The sequence below is a fragment of the Felis catus genome, chromosome D2 (genome assembly GCF_018350175.1).
Source record: "Felis catus isolate Fca126 chromosome D2, F.catus_Fca126_mat1.0, whole genome shotgun sequence".
In the NCBI taxonomy this organism is placed as follows: domain Eukaryota; kingdom Metazoa; phylum Chordata; class Mammalia; order Carnivora; family Felidae; genus Felis; species Felis catus.
Genome location: NC_058378.1, coordinates 56,341,955 through 56,362,174, shown reverse-complemented (window position 1 = coordinate 56,362,174; position 20,220 = coordinate 56,341,955). Strand labels below are relative to the sequence as shown.

Below are 20,220 nucleotides of genomic sequence, written 5' to 3'. Positions count from 1 at the left end.
ACACCCTTCTTGTGATGATGTGAGATGAAAATATGCCTGTGCAGTGAGACGTGAGGTGAGTGATGTAGGCATTGTGGTAGTTGTTAGACTACTGTTGACCTTCTGATGATAGGTCAGAGGAAGATTATCTGTGGACCCCAGAAAGTGAAACTGTGGACGGGTGGTGGCGCCACTGCACAGGTATCACCTGCATTTTGACCATCTGTGTTTGGCCACTTTTATGAGGGACCTCCATTAGTGCCGATTTTCACTAACTGAAAGCAATCCAAAGAGGATTTCCATTTTTATGAAAAAAGGCAAAGAAGTGAAAATAGTATTCAGCGTTTATTTTCCATTGAGCCATTATAGAGGCAGCTCAGAGCCTGATCAACAAGAGTGGCCCCACCAAGCTCCTTCCCACTGCACTTAGCATCTTAGTAGCAAGCTGCCATAACTCTGAACTGTGTCTGTGAGGATCTGTGAGTTATAGGTCCTAAGGGATCTGAAAAGACTAAGAGGGGTTATTTGGGGGGTCAAGATGCAAAAAAAAATTTCCATATGAGTTAATGGTGACTGCTTCTTCACTTTATGCCATTTTGGCTTAATGAAAGATTTCATAGGAACTCTATACTTTTGGAAAGCAATTCCATGACTTTCTCACTTATGAATGAATGTGGAGAAATCTAAATATTAGCAAACCAAATTCAACAATATATAAAAATGATATATCATAACAATATTACATTTATTCTAGAGATGCACAATTGGCTTAACATTAATCAGTGTCATTCACCACATCAACAAAATAAGGGAGAAAAGTCATATTAATAGATGCACAAAAATTGATAAAATTAAGCACTGACTCATGATAATAAATACATAAATAAATAAATAAATAAATAAATAAATAAATAAATAACCAACCCTTAGCAAACTAGGGATAAAAAGATAATGCCTAAATCTGATAGTTTTTGCCAAAATGATGGATGGGGAAAGGTACCATTCTTCACTTTGCTTTACCCTTGTGATATTTATTTATTTATTAAAAAAATTGTTTTTAACGTTTATTTATTACTGAGAGACAGAGAGACACAGAGCGTGAGCAGGGGAGGGGTAGAGATCGGGGGAGACATAGAATCTGAAGTAGGCTCCAGGCTCTGAGCTGTCAGCACAGAGCCTGATGTGGGGCTCGAACTCACAAACTGTGAGATCATGACCTGAGCTGAAGTCAGTCGCTTAACCAACTGAGCCACCCAGGCGCCCCATATTTATTTATTTACTTTTAAAATGTTTTATTTATTTTTGAAAGAGAGAGAGAGAGCGAGCACGAGCGAGGGAGGGGCAGAGAGAGAGACAGAGACACAGAATCCGAAATAGGCTCCAGGCTCTGAGCTGTCAACACAGAGCCCGATGTGGGGCTCAAACCCATGAACTATGAGATCATGACCTGAGCCCGAAGTTGGACATTTAACTGACTGAGCCACCCAGGCGCCCCAACTATTGTAATTAAAAAAAAAATTCTTTTAATGTTTACTAATTTTTGAGAGAGAGTGCAAACAGGGGAGGGGCAGAGAATGAGGGAGACAGAGAATCCAAAGCAGACTCTGCAATGTCAGTTCAAAGCTCAATGCAGGGCTTGAACTTATGAACCATGAGATCATGACCTGAGCCTGTTGGTTGCTTAACCGACTGAGCCACCCACGTGCTTCTATCCTTATAATTTTTAGAGTTGAGATTCCTTTCATGTTTGTCAGTCACTTAGGGCTCCTCTTTGGTGAATTACTTCATCATATCTTTTGTCTAATTTTCTTTGAGTTGAGTGTATTTTTCTTTTTTTTTTTTTAATTTTTTTAAACGTTTATTTATTTTTGAAACAGAGAGAGACAGAGCATGAATGGGGGAGGGTCAGAAAGAGGGAGACACAGAATCTGAAACAGGATCCAGGCTCTGAGCTGTCAGCACAGAGCCGGACGTGGGGCTCGGACTCACAGACTGCGAAATCATGACCTGAGTCGAAGTCGGCTGCTTAACTGACTGAGCCACCCAGGTGCCCCGAGTGTATTTTTCTTATAAATTTTAGACATAAAATTTTAGAGTGATGAATTCTGAATACTAATCCTTTTATATGCATGACAAATATTTTTTTCCAGTTTATGCCTTTTATTTTGTTATTTTAAAGTTTTATTAAAAAATTTTTTTAATGCTTATTTATTTTTGAGAGAGAGAGACAGAGAGACAGTGTGAGCAGGGGGAGGGGGAGAGAGAGAGGGAGACACAGAACCTAAAGCAGGCTCCAGGCTCTGAGCTGTTCGCACAGACCTCCACGGGCTTGAACTCACAAACCACGAGATCATGATCCGAGCTGAAGTCGGATATTTAACCAACTGAGCTATCCAGGCACCCCTTAAAGTTTTAAATCTATTTATTTATGTATGTGAATGAGTAGTATGTTCACATGAATCAAAAATGCAGAAAATACAAAAGAGCATACAGTGAAAAGTTTTTCTCCCACTCCTGTTCTTTCATTCCTGTTCCTCTCTCCAGAGGCATTTTGATTTCTTTTTTAAAGAACTTTGTTCATAATGCCATTTGTTGTACAGACATTTACAGTTTTAATGTAGTTAAATATATCAATTTTTTCTTTGTGGATTGTGCTTTTTATGCCTTGTTTAAGACATTTCCTCTGTCTCAGTTATTCTTTGCTCTTTTCTAAACTTTTTAAAGTTTGACTTTTTATATTTAGATCTTTGTTCTGTCTGGAATTTGTCTTTTGTGTATGATGTGAGGTAGGGATCATCCTCTCCATATTATAAAACTACTTGTCCTTATACTCTTACGTTATGTGATTGTTTTGTCTAATACAATTTTCAGTGTGATGCGGAACTACTGTTGAGTTTCAAGTACGCATTGGCAAATACAATGAACTGCTCCAGTTTTTAATTTCTGTTTTGTTCCTACTTGTAGATGAGTGCGTAGAGTCCTGGTAAGTACTGCCTTTCAGGCCCCATAATATGCCCTTGTATCCTCTAACATGTCTGGAATTTGTGTAGGCTGTGATGGGGCAGGGAAAGGAAGGCTCCTTTGTCATAACAAACAAGGAGAAAGCTTTTTTCCTGTCTCTTCGATTTACCAATGCCTCATCAGAAGCTTTCAGCACTTATGTAAGAAATTAAATTTTTTTCTTGAACTTGAGCAAACTTAGACTTTGTTTTAAAATAAGATACCATAGAGTAGGAAGTTGTTTTTGCTTAAATGTAGTATTTTTTTGTTAGTCCTAGAAATCTCTTAAGTACTTAATGTGTTCCTTGATATTCTTACCTTTGTATTGTGATATTGTGTATTCTGCGGAAAGGGATTAGTGGGCTGTGTGGTATGGGGGTAATTAAAAAAATGTATCCCACTGTATCTGTCTTTTCCACCTCTCATCTTCCATTTTACTTCTTTTTTAACCATTTCTCTCTCTTGCATCCTGTCTTACCAGATGCCCCCCTCAGAAAAAGTGAGGAAGAGGAAACAAAAAACTAGGTTAAAGACATTAAAGTAGGGCAGAACAAGAGTGAATGATCAGGAGAAGGAAGGGGAGGAAAAGCAGAAGGAGAAAAGAGGAGATTGCTTATTTGTGACCTGTGTGTTAGGACTCCAAGGGAATTTTTCTGGGATTCTTTGTGAGTAGGTAGGGGCAGCCTTGAATTACTTATTCTTCTACCAGTTCTACCTGTTTAGGAGGGGGCACACTTGGGGGCTAATGGCCAGGCAGGAAGGACTCTGTTGAGAAACTATGTAGCTAGGGCTTTGTGCTTCTAGTTCCTTTCTCACATGTGTATGTGATCCAGTTTAGTGCTGGAGGGTCATCTGTGATGGAAATTTTAGAATTTTAACCGAGTATTTCTCTGGATATTAATAAACTAAAGATCTGAAAGTTATATGTCTGTATGTGGTTCTACTTCGGGGTATAATGGATGCTATTCATGTATATATACATGTTAGAACTAATTTGATCTGAAATCTGTTTTTCAGAATTAAAAGGAGTGTGAAATCCGTAAAATGATAGTTTAGCCTCAGTAAATTATAAGAATCTTTTCAGTGCTGATACATTTCATGATTTTTTCTGGCTGTCTCAGAGTAGTGATTTCTGATTGGCAGTGATTATAAACAGTAGTTTTATATTGACCATTGGTTCTTAACTGAAATAAGATGACATTAAAAAAAAAAAAGAGGTTTTGCCAATGGTTACTTTTGGTTTTAATTGGCTTCTCATCATTGGCATATTTACAGGGAAAATAACCTTTCTTTGTGTGTAAAAAGGTTGAAGAGATAAGCAGGTTAAGGTATCTTTCTTTACTGACTCTTTGGCTTGAGAATACGCATAATTTAAAATTTTTACATGAATTCTTATATTGTCATTCCAGAGAAAAGAAGGAATTAGTAGCCACCAATTGAAGATTCGGGCTGTTGATTGAAGTTATGTGATAATTTTTCAAGGAAGTAGTGACAAACTTTGAAGTTTTCCCATGCCTTGTTTCCATTATGCCATTGTTAAAAATTATCCAGGTAGTGTTGACAAAGTGGATTACAGATCACTAATATTTAATATTTAGAGTGTTATTTTTCCTTCAACAGTATTTTGGTACCTAGGATGTTGTGGAAGACTTTAAGTTGTGATTTTTTTAATTTATTTTTTTATTGTGGGAATGTTTGTGTGTGTCAGGTGGATTTTGACTTCGCCTGGCAGACGTGATGACTTGTCCTTTCTGGCTTGTGTTCTACTCTTTGGTTATATAGTAGATGCCTTTATATAATAAGGGTTAGAACAAGCCATTAGAGATAATTGATAATGGATACAAACAAGTGTTGTTGTGTCTGCTCTCAGAGGTGGAATCACATGAAGTACAAAGGAGTATAGTAGTTAGGTATTAGAAAACAATGAATAGGGAAGAAAATATTTCCTGAGAGTCAAAGGAACTTTGCCAGGAGTGCAGCCTGAGTAATGTAGGAGTGGAAAACCAGCTAAGATCAGGGGCCCACAGAACATATCAGCTTAGTATTATTTAGTGAGAGAAAAGTGAAATTAGGAGCAAGATGTAGAAGTTTGCCAAGTGCCCTAGAGAGAAGAAACTGTCTGAACAAAGGTTGGACTTAGATGACGGTCAGAGGCATCTAGGCTTGGAGGATTTTATTTTGTTTTATTTTTGAGAGAGACAGAGTATGTGTGGGGGAGGGAGAGAGAAAGAGGGAGAGTCTTAAGCAGGCCCTGTGCTGTCAGCGCAGAGCCCATGAGGGGCTCGAACTCATGAACCGTGAGATCATGACCTGAGCCAAAATCAAGAGTTGGACCCTTAACTGCCTGAGCCACTCAGGCACCCTAGAGTTGAAGGATTGTAAAATAAAACTTATTTCTTAGAGCACCTGGGTGGCTTGGTTGAGTATCTGACTCTTGATTTCAGTTCAGGTCATGATGTCATGGTTTGTGAATTTGAGTCCTGCGTGGGCTCTCTGCTGATAGTGCAGGACCTGCTTGAGACTTTACCTCTTTCTCTCTTTCTGCCTCTCTCTCTCAAAATAAATAATAAAAAACAACAACAACAACAACAAAAAAACCCCACAAGCCTATTTCTGGACCTGGGTAAGGTGGAATTAATTTATTTTATATACCTGTAAAGGTGAAGGCTTTTCATTCTGGGGGAGGCTTTCCGATTATGAGGAATAGAATCCAAGGGCAGCTGACTCAGTTAAAGGGAGCTGATTATTAGAAAATGCCTGTATAGGGACCCAGGAACCAAAGAACCCTATGGGTAGAGTAAATGTCTCCAAAATGTCTACTACACTATTTAGATGCAGTTTTAGCTCTTTTATAGTTTTATGCTTACTATCATGTGTTTCTGTGGCATTTGAGACTGGCCTAAATGTGGTACTGTGAACAGTTGGGATGATGCATGGGAAATAGTATAATTTTTTTTTAATGTTTATTTATTTTGAGAGAGAGACAGCATGAGTAGAGGAGGGACAGAGAGGGACACACAGAATCCGAAGCAGGCTCCAGGTTCCAAGCTGTTAGCACAGAGCCCGATGTGGGGCTTGAACCCACAAACTGTGAGATCATGTCCCAAGCTGAAATTGAATGCTTAACCCACTGAGCCACCCAGGTGCCCTGGTGTCTTTTCTTTTTCAATTTAATTTAATTTTTTAGAGTGTTTTATTTATCTTGAGAGAGAGAGAGAGAGAGAGAGAGAGAGCGAGCGAGCGAGCATGCACACATGTGTGCAAGCTGAGGAGGGACAGAGAGAGAGAATCCCAAGCAGGCCCTGGACTGTCTGCATAGAGCCTGACGTAGGGTTCGATCTCAAGAATTGTGAGATCGTGACCTGAGCAGAAATCAAGAGTTGGATGCTTAATCGACTGAGCCACCCAGGAGCCCCTTGGTGTCTTTTTAAAAAAAAAATTTTTTTTTTCCAACATTTATTTATTTTTGGGACAGAGAGAGACAGTGCATGAACGGGGGAGGGGCAGAGAGAGAGGGAGACACAGAATCGGAAACAGGCTCCAGGCTCCGAGCCATCAGCCCAGAGCCTGACGCGGGGCTCGAACTCCCGGACCGCGAGATCGTGACCGGGCTGAAGTCGGACGCCCAACCGATTGCGCCACCCAGGCGCCCCGCCCCTTGGTGTCTTTTTATCAAATGAAATTACACGGGGCGCCTGGGTGGCTCAGTTGGTTAAGTGTCTGATTTCGGCTCAGGTCATGATCTTGCGGTTTGTGGGTTTGAGCCTTGCATTGGGCTGTGTGCTGACAGCTCAGAGCCTGGAGCCTGCTTCGGATTCCATGTCTCCCTCTCACTCTGGCTCTCCCCTACTCACAATCTGCCTCTCTCTCTCTCTCTCTCAAAAATAAACATTAAAGAAAAATTGTTTTGAATGAAATTCCTAAGTATCTGCGTGGGTATAACCTAAACAGCAACAAGCTCAAATTGTCTTCTTTTGTACAGTCAGCAGATTAAGGATTAGGTTTTTCAAAAGACCAATATGTAGATTAACCCACAGAAAGAGTGAATAATTGTATGGCTTAGAGAGCATGAGAAGCATGCAGAAATGATCCCCCTAACGAGTCTTCTATTTCATTTTTTTCAGTGATGCTATCTGTAATTTTGTTATCTGCAATGATTCTTCCCTTCGAGGGCAGCCCATTATCTTCAATCCTGATTTTTTTGTGGAGAAACTCCGACATGAGAAACCTGACGTGTTCACCGAGTTGGTGGTCAGCAATATCACGAGGCTCATCGACTTACCTGGAACTGAGTTGGCTCAGCTGATGGGGGAAGTGGACCTTAAATTGCCTGGTGGGGCCAGCCCAGCACCGGGATTCTTCCGGTCTCTGATGTCTCTCAAGCGGAAGGGTAGGGGATGTGTCTGTGAAGGGTGGGCAGGTCTCAGCTGCTCCCTGGGCTTTATTCCTAACATCTGCACATTCACTGAGTTGCTGTTATTTAAAGTATTTTTTGGTCATTTTTCTCATTTTCATAAGTAGTAAAATCTTAAGTAATAGTAATAAAAATTTTTAAAAAATAGATAAGTTAAAGCAAGTATATCAGTCCCTGAGAGAGATGACATGATTTAGTTTAGGTAGTTATCAGAGGCACCTTGATTTTCATGCCCTATGACATAGCTGAAGAGTAAAGAATGAACATTAAAATAATTTTTTTTTAGTGGTTATTTATTTTTGAGAGAGAGAGAGAGAGAGAGAGAGACACCATGCGAGCGGGAGAGAGGAGAGAGAGAGGGAGACAGAATCCAAAGCAGGCTCCAGGCTCTGAGCTGTCAGCACAGAGCCCGACATGGGGCTTGCACCCACAGACGGTGAGATCATGACCTGATCCGAAGTTGGACGCTTAACCGACTGAACCACCCAGGCGCCCCAAGAATGAACATTTTTTATTGCAGTTCTCAAATGTTTTCATTCTATGGAATGCTTTGATAAGGCATTATCAAAGAGCTATGAGTCACCCAAAATAAAAGCCTCCCAAGAAAATAAATTGTAGCACTACTTTCGATAAGATACTAAGAGGTACTATTTCATTTTATTAAACATAAGAAAATCATTTAAGGTAGAGAAAAATGTTTAAACATGACAATAGATTAGACCCTATACTCTAGTGGATAGTCTGTCATACTTTGACAATCATGGCTCTAAGTTCTATTTTTTATTTTTAAGCTAATTATCAACATGCTAAGTATTGTTACTTAAGAAGATAGTTTTTGCCTTCAGGGAACCTACAGTTTAATCTTAAACATGCAGAGTTGATTGAGAGTTGTTGCAGTTTTGGGGGCACTAACAGCTTTAAGGTTGTTGTTTACTGAACCTGTGAAAACATTTGCTGGATTGTTATGTAGGATGCTTGAGTGTTTTTAAGAATGATGATTTTGTACTATTTGTGGAAAATGTAGCCCTGTCCTGTTGTATGTTTTTTTAGAAAAAGGAGTGGTATTTGGATCCCCATTGACGGAAGAAGGCATTGCCCAGATATACCAACTGATTGAGTATCTACACAAAAGTAAGACTACTCAGGATTTTGTTGTTCTGTGTTAATGAAGAGTTGTCAGTTTTGTATGAACTTCCTTGAGTTAGTAGGTGCTAATGAACATAAGACACTAACCAATTATAATTTTAGGTGGCATGTTTCTAAATATATTTCTTCTTAAATTTCTTTTCAGAGAGAATTTGTTTTAAAAAATTTTTAATATTTATTCATTTTTTGAGAGATAAGAGTGTGAGTGGGGGAAGAGCAGAAAGAGAGGGGGACCCAGAATCTGAAGCAGGCTCCAGGCTCTGAGCTGTCAGTACAGAGCCTGACGTGGGGCTTGAATTCACAAACTGCGAGATCATGACTGAGCTGAAGTCAGAGCTTAACCGACTGAGCCACATGGGCACCCCTAGGCACCCTTATTTATGACTTATTTATGTGGGGCACTGTGGTAGGAGCTAGAGCAGAGGTTGTAAACCGATAATGTAAGGACTTGCATCCTCTATGTTCATGTGTTGTTTGCTTGGCAAAGTATTAAAATAAAAATAAAATTAGTTACTGGTGGAAGCCCAGGTTTTCAAAATTCTTTTGGTATAGGAAGATCTAGCATCCTGGGGCCCCCACTTGGATACAATCAACTGGAGCACAGCTATGTGCTCTCCAGTTTGTTTTGGTTCCTATTCATTCATTTACTGTTACCTGCCCGCCCTTGTAGGCATTTGAACTTGAGCCTCTGAATTAGGAGGCTATACAAAGGTAAATATATACCTCAGCTGAAAATATGAACTTTTATGCTTCTTCTAGATCAGACCAAAACTATAATTCTGCCCCCCTCGCCCTCTTTTAAATCCTCTTAGGTTAGCTTAGAACCTAGTTGGCAGGGGAGAACAGTTTAGTTGCGATGATCCTAAGCTTCTGGGAATCTCAGACTGAAAGGTGATCTGACGGGTTAGAGTTCTAATTTCTGGGACAGTGCAGAGACTCCAAATTCATTTTGGGCTGGGAAACCATTTACAGGGGCAACACACTTCCACAGATGAATTCAGCACCTGTAAACAAAGTCTGGGATGGCCGAAGGGAAGGGGACTTCTGGAAGATTTGGCTTTCTTCCCACTTATTTTTCAAGCTCATTCTAATCATTGTTCAGTTTAAATTCAGTCTCCAGATGTGCCTGAGGCAGACCATGTCCAGGTGCTCAGGGATGTTCAGATAAGTCTCCTCAAGGGCCAGGAGATTCTAAACTTCTCTGGGAAACTGGTGGTGGTGGTGGTGGGGTAATCTCCTTCAAGGTGTTTATAGAGGGTCCTTCAAGTGTAAAGTAGTCTTCTAGATCAATTGTTTTAATTGTAATTTCTCTTTTTGCTTCCTTTTTGCATGTCTTCTGTTCTTTTCCCATGCTAAACAGACTTGAGAGTAGAGGGTTTGTTTAGAGTACCAGGGAATAGTGTCCGACAGCAGATTTTAAGAGATGCTCTCAATAATGGAACTGATATTGACTTGGAATCAGGGGAGTTTCATTCAAATGATGTTGCTACCTTGCTGAAGATGTTTCTAGGAGAGTTACCTGAGCCGCTGCTGACTCATAAACATTTCCATGCACACCTCAAAATTGCTGGTGAGTATAGGAGGTGAGAAGGAGATGTAAATGAATACATTTCTTTTAGTTGAGTAAAGTTGTTTGGAATTTTCTGTTGTTTGTAACCCACAGTAATACTTCCACCAAAATTGGTTAAGAATTCATGGTATTTGGGGCTCTCTGGGTGGTATTGGCCATTTTAGTTTTAATCAGGTGTTTTTCTTGCTAAATCATCTTCTTTGAAAATAAAATCCGGATTTTATTTATTTTTGTATCTCTGATAGATCCTAGCATTGTGCTTTGAACATTTTAGTTGCTCAATAAATGAATGCTTTTCATTGGATTGATTCACATACCTGAGATGGTTATAGGTTTGCTATATTTACCTTGGCTTGAGGCATTTGCTAATATTAAGTATTATTATGCTTCAGTTGAGATCATCTCTAATCTAGGAGACTTGTTTTTTGAAAATAATTTTGTTTTCTAAATAGGCAATACATTCACATGGTTCAAAATTCAAAAGATTTAAAAGTATAGAGTGAAAAGCCTCTCTCCTGCCCCTGTCCCCCAGTACCCAGATTTTCTTTTTGGAGGCAACCATTGCTATTGATTTCTTATGTATCCTGCCAGAGGTATTTTATACATTGACAAACAAATACTTACATATATTCTTTTTCTCTCTTTTAGGTATTGGTAGTGGTAGGGTATTAAATACATGGTTCTGTGGTTTGCTTTTTTCACGTGATACATCTTGGAGGATGTTCCATTTTCAGCTCATATTTACCTCATTCTCTTTTATGCTTGTATGGTAGGGAATTCATTCTTTTTTTTTTTTTTTTAATGTTTATTTATTTTTGAGACAGAGAGAGACAGAGCATGAATGGGGGAGGGTCAGAGAGAGGGAGACACAGAATCTGAAACAGGCTTCAGGCTCTGAGCTGTCAGCACAGAGCCCGACGCGGGGCTCGAACTCACAGACCGTGAGATCGTGACCTGAGCCGAAGTCAGCCGCTTAACTGACTGAGCCACCCAGGCGCCCCAGGAATTCATTCTTGAATTGCACAGCTGTTAGGCTGCTATAGGCTCTAAGCGCACATGACATCAAAATCTATACTGCACTTACTTGATTTTCTGTCCTTGGGTATTTTCCTCTTTCTTTTAATTTTAAGTAAAACATAAGATTATTTTTTCTGTTGAATAATTTTTACTACTTAAAAAACTAGCTTTGAATTTCTAACCTCTAATTAAGATTAGATTTTCTTTTTAGCACTCTCAGGACATTCAGGTTATATAAATGAGTAAATGTTATTAAAACGTTGTATAACTTTATAATTATTTTGGAGAGAAATAAACTTGGATCTTGAAAAAGATATGGAAAATATTGGTACGTTTTTTGTAAGTGTTAATATGAAGAATGTTCGTTCCGTTTACTTTGAGTTAATTTAGTGCCATACTTGAAATCCTCCGCTCCACCACCTGTGACTCACACTTCTTTGCAATCATATTGAGGTGTGGCACAGTTGTAGCATTTGATATGCCTTGCTGATAACTGGAAGGTATTTTTGTTTTTGGTTTCATATTAACAAGGAATAGTTTCTAGAAATAATACCTGCCTTTCCTAAACTTGGATTTATTATTGAAGTTAAATAGTTTAAACAACATACTAACTATTTTTGGGTCTATATGATTTATATCCAAATGGTTATTTGTATTGTTTGAAATTCTGATTATCCAGGGGACTGTTTTTATTGATAACCTATGTAGCCTCTTAGGGGAGAAACAGTGATTCTGATGTCATGAGGAGCTCCTAGATTATCCTGTTATCAGGGCATAATTCACTCTCATATTTCTTTCCCTGTGTGAGGAAAAGTGAAGAGGGTGGCATTATCAAAGATCTTTTTGGACATGTTTTCATCTCTCTGTATAGCTAAGAATATATACCTAGGAGTAGAATTGCCAGGTCATATGGTAACGCTATGTTTAGCTTTTTGAGGAACTGACAAACTGTTTTCCAAAGTGTACCATTTTCCATTCCCACCAGCAATGTAGGAGGGTTTAATTTTCTCAACATTTTTGCCAACACTTGTTATTTTCAGTTTTTTGGGTTATAGCCATACTAGGAGGTATGAAGTAGTGTCTCATTGTGGTTTTAATTTACATCGCACTGATAGCAAATGAAACAGAGTATACAAGTGCTTATTGGCCATTCATATATCTTCTTTGGAGGACGTTTATTCAAATCTTTTGCCCATTTAAACCATAAGAGACTTTTAAATACAGAGAACAAACAGGGTTGATGGGGGTGGGGGAGAGGGGAAAATGGGTGATGGGCATTGAAGAGGGCACTTGGGATGAGCACTGGGTGTTGTATGTAATCCAATTTGACAATAAATTATATTAAAAAAAAAACCCAAATCTTTTGCCCATTTAAAAATTTTGGTCTTTTTATTATTGAACTGTATTGACACTATTTGTTATTATATTTTGCTCTAAGTTCTGTTTATGCCTGATTCTTTTTTTCTTTTAAATAAATTTATTTTAAATAAATAATGAATGGGAGAGAGGGGCAGAGAGAGAGAGAGGGAGAGAGAGGATCCCAAGCAGGCTCTCCACAGTCAGCACAGAGCCCAACGTTGGACTCGAACTCACAAATTGTGAGATCATGACCTGAGCCCAAATCAAGAGTCGGACGCTTAACCGACTGAGCCACCCAGGCGCCCCTTTCTTCTTCTTCTTCTTCTTTTTTTTAATTTTTTTTTTATTTTTTAAATGTTTACTTATTTTTGAGAGAGAGACAGAATGTGAGCTGGGGAGGGGCAGAGAGAGAAAGGGAGACACAGAATGTGAAGCAGGCTGCAGGCTCCAGGCTCTGAGCTGTCAACACAGAGCTTGATGCAATGCTGGAACCCACGAACTAGAGATCGTGACCGAGCTGAAGTTGGACGCTTAACTGACTGAGCCCCCATGCACCACATCTTTCTTCTCATTTTGATTGGAGTTCAGGGGAGAATAATAGTAGACATGTTGATTTTTCTTGCTTGTATTTTCTCCCTCCTTTGCAATCGTTTCTTTTGTCCTCAAGATTTGATGCAGTTTGATGATAAAGGAAACAAGACCAATGTACCAGATAAGGAGCGGCAAATTGAGGCTCTCCAGTTGCTCTTCCTCATTCTCCCTCCACCTAATCGTAACTTGCTGAAGTTATTGCTTGATCTCCTGTACCAGACAGCAAAGAAACAAGACAAGAATAAGATGTCTGCTTATAACCTTGCCCTTATGTTTGCACCCCATGTCCTGTGGCCGAAAAATGTGAGTGTTGAGGGGACGAGCAAAGAGTGCTTGGTTTTCTTGGGCTGGTCTTAATCCTCTGGCTGTATCTTGGTGAGGTTATCAAGGGTCCAAGGTCTACTCTTCAGCTTTACAAGGTTAGGGACATACTTTATTAATTCGTTTAAGAGTCACCTAACACGAGGGGCCAATTCCTGTTAACCTCATGTGTAAATCAATCTCTGATAAAGCTGAAAGACATTTATTAGTGGAAGCTTTTAGTGGAAAATTATAGCTACTAACTAAAATAGAATATTTGTTTTGGCTGGTCAATATATATGCCTTCTTGAGAAATCAAATTGATATCTGAAGATTGAATGGCATAAATTTAGACTAGAGCCATACAATTTTACTGGATAATGTCACTAAGCCCTCAGGTAAGATGATAGAGCAATCCTTCCTTATCCTAACCCTTCTATTTTCTGTAGATATGCTCTCTTCGGATAAAGCTGAATGTGTTTTTTTATTACTGAGACCATGGCTTTCTCAGTGACTTACATGAGAAATAAATTATTAAATGTCTTTTGAACTAATTTTTGACCTGGAGGTGTACAGCTTTCTATTCCTGCACATTCATAATATAAGTTTTATTGCATATTGGAATTGGGAGCCAGAACACTTGGGTTGGAAGCTGCAAACCAGCTATGTTATCTGTGTCCTTTACCCTTGTTATGCTTAGGCTCTTCCTCTGTAAACTGGGCGTAAATTAGTATTTTATCACATATAAGGTTTTGGAAGATAATGGAAGTAGATAGGATGATAAGATATGGTGATTTATAAAAGGTTTCTGGGATTATAAGAAACAGAGAAAAGGAGGGTTAAGGAGAGCACTTGTGGATGCCTGATTGGCTCAGTTGGTAGAGTGTAGACTCTTGATCCTGGGGTTGTGAGTGCCAGCCCCACCCGCGTTGGACTCCTTGGGCTCATAGAGTTTATTTATTTAATTTTTTTAAAAAAATGTTTATTTATTTTTGAGACAGAGAGAGACAGAGCATGAATGGGGGAGGGTCAGAGAGAGGGAGACATAGAATCTGAAACAGGCTCTGAGCTGTCAGCACAGAGCCCGACGCGGGGCTCGAACTCACGGACCGAGAGATCATGACCTGAGCCGAAGTCGGCCGCCTAACCGACTGAGCCACCCAGGCGCCCCTCATAGAGTTTACTTTAAAAAAAAAAAAAGGAGAACAGTTGTGTGGAACATTTTACCTAACAAGTAACTAGTGAAAAAATGTAATGTTCCAGGCTAGGAAGAACCCCACCCCACACAAAGGTGGGGGTGGGGTAAGAAGAAAAGGACACACTAACATTTGTCCATATTAAGGAGGTCAAGCCTCCTAATGAGTTTTTTGTTGTTGTTTTTTTTTTAAGTTTATTTATTTAGAAAGAGAGTGCAAGCAGGGGAAGGGCAGAGAGAGAGAGAGAGAGAGAGAGAGAGAGAGAGAATGAGAATCTCAAGCAGGCTTTGTGAGAACCTGATGTGGGGGCTCAAACCCATGAACTGTGAGATCATGACCTGAACCAAAATCAAGAGTTGGATGCTTAACTGACTGAGCCACCCAGGTGCCCCCTAATGAAAAATTTTAATAATTAAAAAAATTATTTTTATTTATTTTGAGAGAGAGAGAGAGAGTGCGAGCAAATGGGGGAGGGTCAGAGAAAGAGAGAGAGAGAGAGCAAGTGGAGGAGGGGCAGTGAGAGAGGTAGAGAATCTCAAGCAGGCTCTGCACTGCCCTCACAGAGCCCAATTCGGGGCTCGATCTCACAAACTGTGACATAATGACCTGAGCTGAAATCAGGAGTTGGTCACTTAACTGACTGAGCCACCCAGGTGCTGCAATGAAAGAATTTTAGAACCAGTCAATTGATCTCATGAAAAAAGAGTGAGTAATCTGTGTCTATAAAAAGAAATGCTGGGGCACCTGGGTGGCTCAGTTGGTTAAATGTCCAACTTTGGCTTGGGTCATGGTCTCATTGTTCTTGAGTTTGAGTCCCACATCAGTCTCTCTGCTGTCAGTGCAGAGCCTGCTTTGGTTCCTCTGTCCCCTTCCCTCTCTGCCCCTGCCCTGCTCGTGTGCTTTCTCTTTCTCTCTCTCTCAAAAATAAACATTAAAAAAAAAGAAATATTAAGAGATCTTGGTTAAAGCAAGCATATTAAGTAACAAAGATGCATGTTGAGGATGAGGGCTTTGGGATAGTAGAGATGGATACTCAAGTGCTTAAAAAAAGAGGAGAAATAAGAGAATCAGTGACCATTTGCGTTTTTAAGAAACAGATGTTACCTTTGGTATCAATTAGTAGTGATGGTTTTCTTTCACCGTTGGAGAAACTCCAGTTTCTCTGAAGAGGCAGCGTCCCTGGTAGTTTGTATAGATTCTGTTCTTCCTGCCCATTTTGGATCCTAGACTAGATTTTCTTTATCAACACTGCTTGCATGTATAATTCTCTAGCAGAATTAGGAAATAAAGATTGGTTCTCATAGGTTCTTATTGAGTTCAGGGACACATGGTTTCTTCTAGGTTATATGTCCAATCCAGTAGAAACTTGCTGAACTGAAAAGCCTTTCCAGAATCAAACACTATAGTACAGGCACCTTTGTTTGGGATAGAAACCCTTATACCTTTGAAAGAATAAGCTTATTGGTAAGTAAATGGAACATCTCTTCTACTTCTCAGCTCTTAATCCTCTTTTGGTTTCTTTCCCTATGAATAGGCCACTGCCAATGACCTTCAAGAGAATATCACAAAGTTGAACAATGGGATGGCTTTTATGATTAAACATTCCCAGAAACTTTTTAAGGTAGGTAAGGGATGGGATTTGAGTGGTAATAGGACAGGAGGTTGGAGCATGGTGGAATCCTCAGTAGGGCTACAAGGATGACTAATAAAAAAGTCTCTGCCTCGGACTTGAAACCAGATGGGACAGTGGCAAAACTCAGAACAACTAAGGTGGGGAGAAATAGTAAGGCACCTGGAGGCTGAGTAGGATAACTGGCCCCACCTGGGACACCCTTACTTTTTCATGAAGGGCGGTTTGTACTGGCAGTTGAGTGAGTTTATTCTGTCTGCTTCCTGCCAGGAGAATTTTGAGGGTCTGACAGTCTGCTTTCATTTTGTACTCTTTGTCCCTTTTAGTCCACACTATCAGTGTTTCTGCCCGTATAACTTTTTCAACTTCGTGGTTCTGTGGATTTCAGAGGGATTCACTCCATTAGACAAAAACCACATATACAAATCTTTTGAAGACAAACCCTTCTCTCCCTTGGTCTCCTCCTGAGAAGGCTGAAGGACAATACCTTTAACCTTCCCAGAGGCCCTCTGGTCTGACTGAGAGGATCTTTATTCTTTTGAAAGGGTCCTTTGTGTGACTGAAAACTTTGACCTTTTGGTGTTTTAAAAGATTTTATTAAAAAAAATTTTTTTTTAATGTTTACTTTTGAGAGAGAGCAAGAGTGTGAGCGGGGAAGGGGCAGAGAGAGAGGGAGACACAGAATTCAGGCAAGCTCCAGGCTCTGAGCTGTCAGCACAGAGCCTGATGCAGGCTCGAACCCATGAACTGTGAGAGCATGACCTGAGCCAAAGTCTGGCGCTTAACTAACTGAGCCACTCAGGTGCCCCTAAAGATTTTTATTTTATTTTATTTTATTTTATTTTATTTTATTTTATTTTATTTTATTTTATTTATTATTATTAAAAAATGTTTTTAAATGTTTATTTGAGAGAGAGAGAGAGAGAACAGGGGAGGGGTAGAGAGAGAGGGAAACACAGGATCCGAAGCAGGCTCTAGGCTCTGAGCTATCAGCACAGATATCGGGCTCGAACTCTTGAACCTCTAGATCATAGCTGAACTGAAGTCGGTTGCTTAACTGACTGAGCCACCTAGGTGCCTCATTACTGTTTTTTTTTTTTTTAATGTTTATTTATTTTAGAGAGAGAGAGAGACAGCATGAGCAGGGGAGGGTCAGAGAGAGAAATTGAGAGAGAGAGAGAGAGAGAGAGAGAGAGAGAGAGAGAGAGAGAGAGAATCCCAAGCAGGCTCTGCACTGTGAGCGTGGAGCCTGATGTGGGGCTCGAACTCACGAACTGTGAGATCATGACCTGAGCCAAAACCAAGAGTCAGATGCTTAACCAACTGAGCCACCCAGGTGCCCTGATGCTTCTAAGATTTTAACAAAAAGTTGTACAGTCATATCCTTGGCTTTTTCTTTAGAGCACACTTCCCTGATAGTGAATTTCTCAATTTTAGCATCTTGCCATCTGGAAAGACTGAGAATTGAGAGAGAATTGACTAAGTACTTCATATAAGAGAAATCACACTTTTTGTGATTGGCTTATTTCACTTAGCATAATGTTTTCAAGATTCATCCATATTGTAGCACTTGTCAGAATTTCCTTCTTTTTTAAGGATGAGTAATATCCCTTTCATTGTATATACTGCATTTTGCTTATCATTTATCTGTTGAGGACACTTGGATTTCTCCCATGTTTTAGCTCTTGTGAATAATGCTGCTATGAACATGGATGTACAAATATCTTTTTTGAGACACTGCTTTCAATTCTTTTGGGTATACACCCAGAAGTGGAATTACTGGATCATGGTAATTCTAACAGAACTGCCATACTGTTTTTTTTCTTCTTTCATTTTTTTTTTTTTTATGTTGCTATTTCTTTTTTTAATTTAATTTTATTTAAATCCAAGTTAGTTAACATATAGTGTAATAATGGTTTCAGGAGTAGAATTTAGTAATGCATCACTTAAATATAACACCCAGTGCTCATCCCAACATGTGCCCTCCTTAATGCCCATCACCCATTTAGTCCATTCCCCTACTCAACATCCCTCCAGCAACCCTCAGTTTGTTCTCTGTATTTAAGAGTCTCTTATGGTTTCCCTCCCTCTCTGTTTTTATCTATTTTTCTTCCCTTCCCCTATGTTCATCTGTTTTGTTTCTTAAATCCCACATATGAGTGAAATCATATGGTATTTGTCTTTCTCTGCCTGACCTATTTCACTTAGCATAATACATTCTAGTTCCATTCATGTTGTTGCAAATGACAAAATTTCATTCTTTTTGATCACCGAGTAATATTCCATTGTATATTATACCCCATCTTCTTTATACATTCATCAATTGATGGACATTTAGACTCTTCCCATAATTTGGCTCTTGTTGATAGTGCTGCTATAAACATTGGGTTTCATGTTCCTTTTCGAATCAGCATTTTTGTATCCTTTAGATAAATACCTAGTAGTGCAGTTGCTGGGTCATAGGGTAGTTCTATTTTTAATTTTTTGAGGAACCTCCATAGTGTTCTCCAGAGTGGCTGCACCAGTTTGCATTCCCACCAGCAGTGCAAAAATGTTCCCCTTTCTCTGCATCCTTGACAACATTTATTGTTACCTGCCTTATTAATTTTAGCCATTCTGACAGGTGTGAGGTGGTATTGAGCATCTTTTCATGTGTCTGTTATTTGGATGTTTCTTTGGAAAAGTGTCTGTTCATGTCTTTTGCCCATTTCTTCACTGGATTATTTGTTTTTTAGACATCTTTCTTTCTTTCTTTTTCTTTCTTTCTTTCTTTCTTTCTTTCTTTCTTTCTTTCTTTTTTCTATCTTTTTTTAACGTTTATTCATTTTTGAGAGACAGAGACAGAGCACGAGTTGGGGAGGGGCAGAGAGAGAGGGAGACACCAAATCTGAAGCGGGCTCTAGGCTCTGAGCTGACAGCACAGAGCCCGACATGGGGCTTGAACTCATGAACTGCGAGAGCATGACCTGAGCCAAAGTTGCACACTTAACCTCCTGAGCCACCCAGGGGCCCCCGGGCATACTGTTTTCTATAGTGGCTGTATTCATTTTACATTCCCTCCAGTGATGTACAAGGGTTCCCATTTCTTCACATCCTCACGAATACTTATTTTTTATTTTTTGGTAGCAACTATGAGGTGGTATCTCATTGTAGGTTTGATTTGCATTTCCCTAATGATTAGTGAGATGTTGAGCATCTCTCATGTGCTTATTGCCTATCTTCTTTGAAGAAATGTTGTTCAAGGCCTTTGCCCATTTTTGAATTTTTTTTTTTTATTGTTGAGTTGTAGGAGTTCTTTATATATTCTGATTAGTAATCCCTTATAAGATATATGATGTGCAAATATTTCCTCCCATTCTGTGGGTTGCCTTTTTACTCAGGTGATAGTCTTACTACACAAAATGTAAAAACTTCTGTGAAATCCCCCATTAGTTTATTTTTTTCCTTTTGTTGCCTGTGACTTTGATGTCATATGCAAGAAATCATTGCTAAATCCAATGCCATGAAGCTTTTGTCCTATGCTTTTTAAAAATAATTTTATAGTTTTTAGGTCTTATATTTAGTTTATAAATCCATTTTCAATTAACTTTTTAATATGGTGTTAGGTAAGTGTCCAACTTTATTCTTTTGCTGTGGACATCCAGTTTTCCCAGCTCCATTTTTTGAAAAAACTGTTCTTTTTCCATTGAATAGTCGTGGCATGCTTGTTGAAAATCATTTAAGGGTATATTTCTGGATTCTCTATTCAGTTGGTCTATATGTTTGTCTTTATACCAGTACCACACTATTTTGATGACTATAGCTTTGTAGTAAATGCAGGGTGTAAACATGGAGGCTTCCCTGGGATTTATTGACTACAAGGTGGTGAGTGATCCAGAGTCCAGAGTTTAGAAATGAAAGATCAGAATCTTAGGTTAAAAAACAAAGAGTCAGGGCTACATCAGGGTCTTTGGTGCCCAGGTCAAAGATTATCATCAGTTAGAGGTCAAGATCTAGATAAGTGAATTAGAATAGTAGT

General features: G+C 39.3%; 1 protein-coding gene across 4 annotated transcripts in view; it reads left to right on the top strand.

Annotated features, from left to right (window-relative positions):
- ARHGAP19 (Rho GTPase activating protein 19) overlaps nt 1–20,220 on the top strand; it is a 79,901-nt gene that overhangs the window by 30,309 nt on the left and 29,372 nt on the right. For 2 of the 4 annotated variants that reach the window (XM_045040510.1, XM_011287496.4), the window contains 5 exons: nt 7,104–7,369; nt 8,444–8,524; nt 9,900–10,109; nt 13,153–13,379; nt 16,107–16,193. In XM_045040510.1, the coding sequence (XP_044896445.1) occupies nt 7,104–7,369; nt 8,444–8,524; nt 9,900–10,109; nt 13,153–13,379; nt 16,107–16,193 (871 nt within the window). Of the gene's footprint in view, nt 1–3,096; nt 3,141–4,376; nt 4,531–7,103; nt 7,370–8,443; nt 8,525–9,899; nt 10,110–13,152; nt 13,380–16,106; nt 16,194–20,220 lie in introns of those variants that run through there. The other 2 variants (XM_045040511.1, XM_045040512.1) reach the window with 2 other exon arrangements.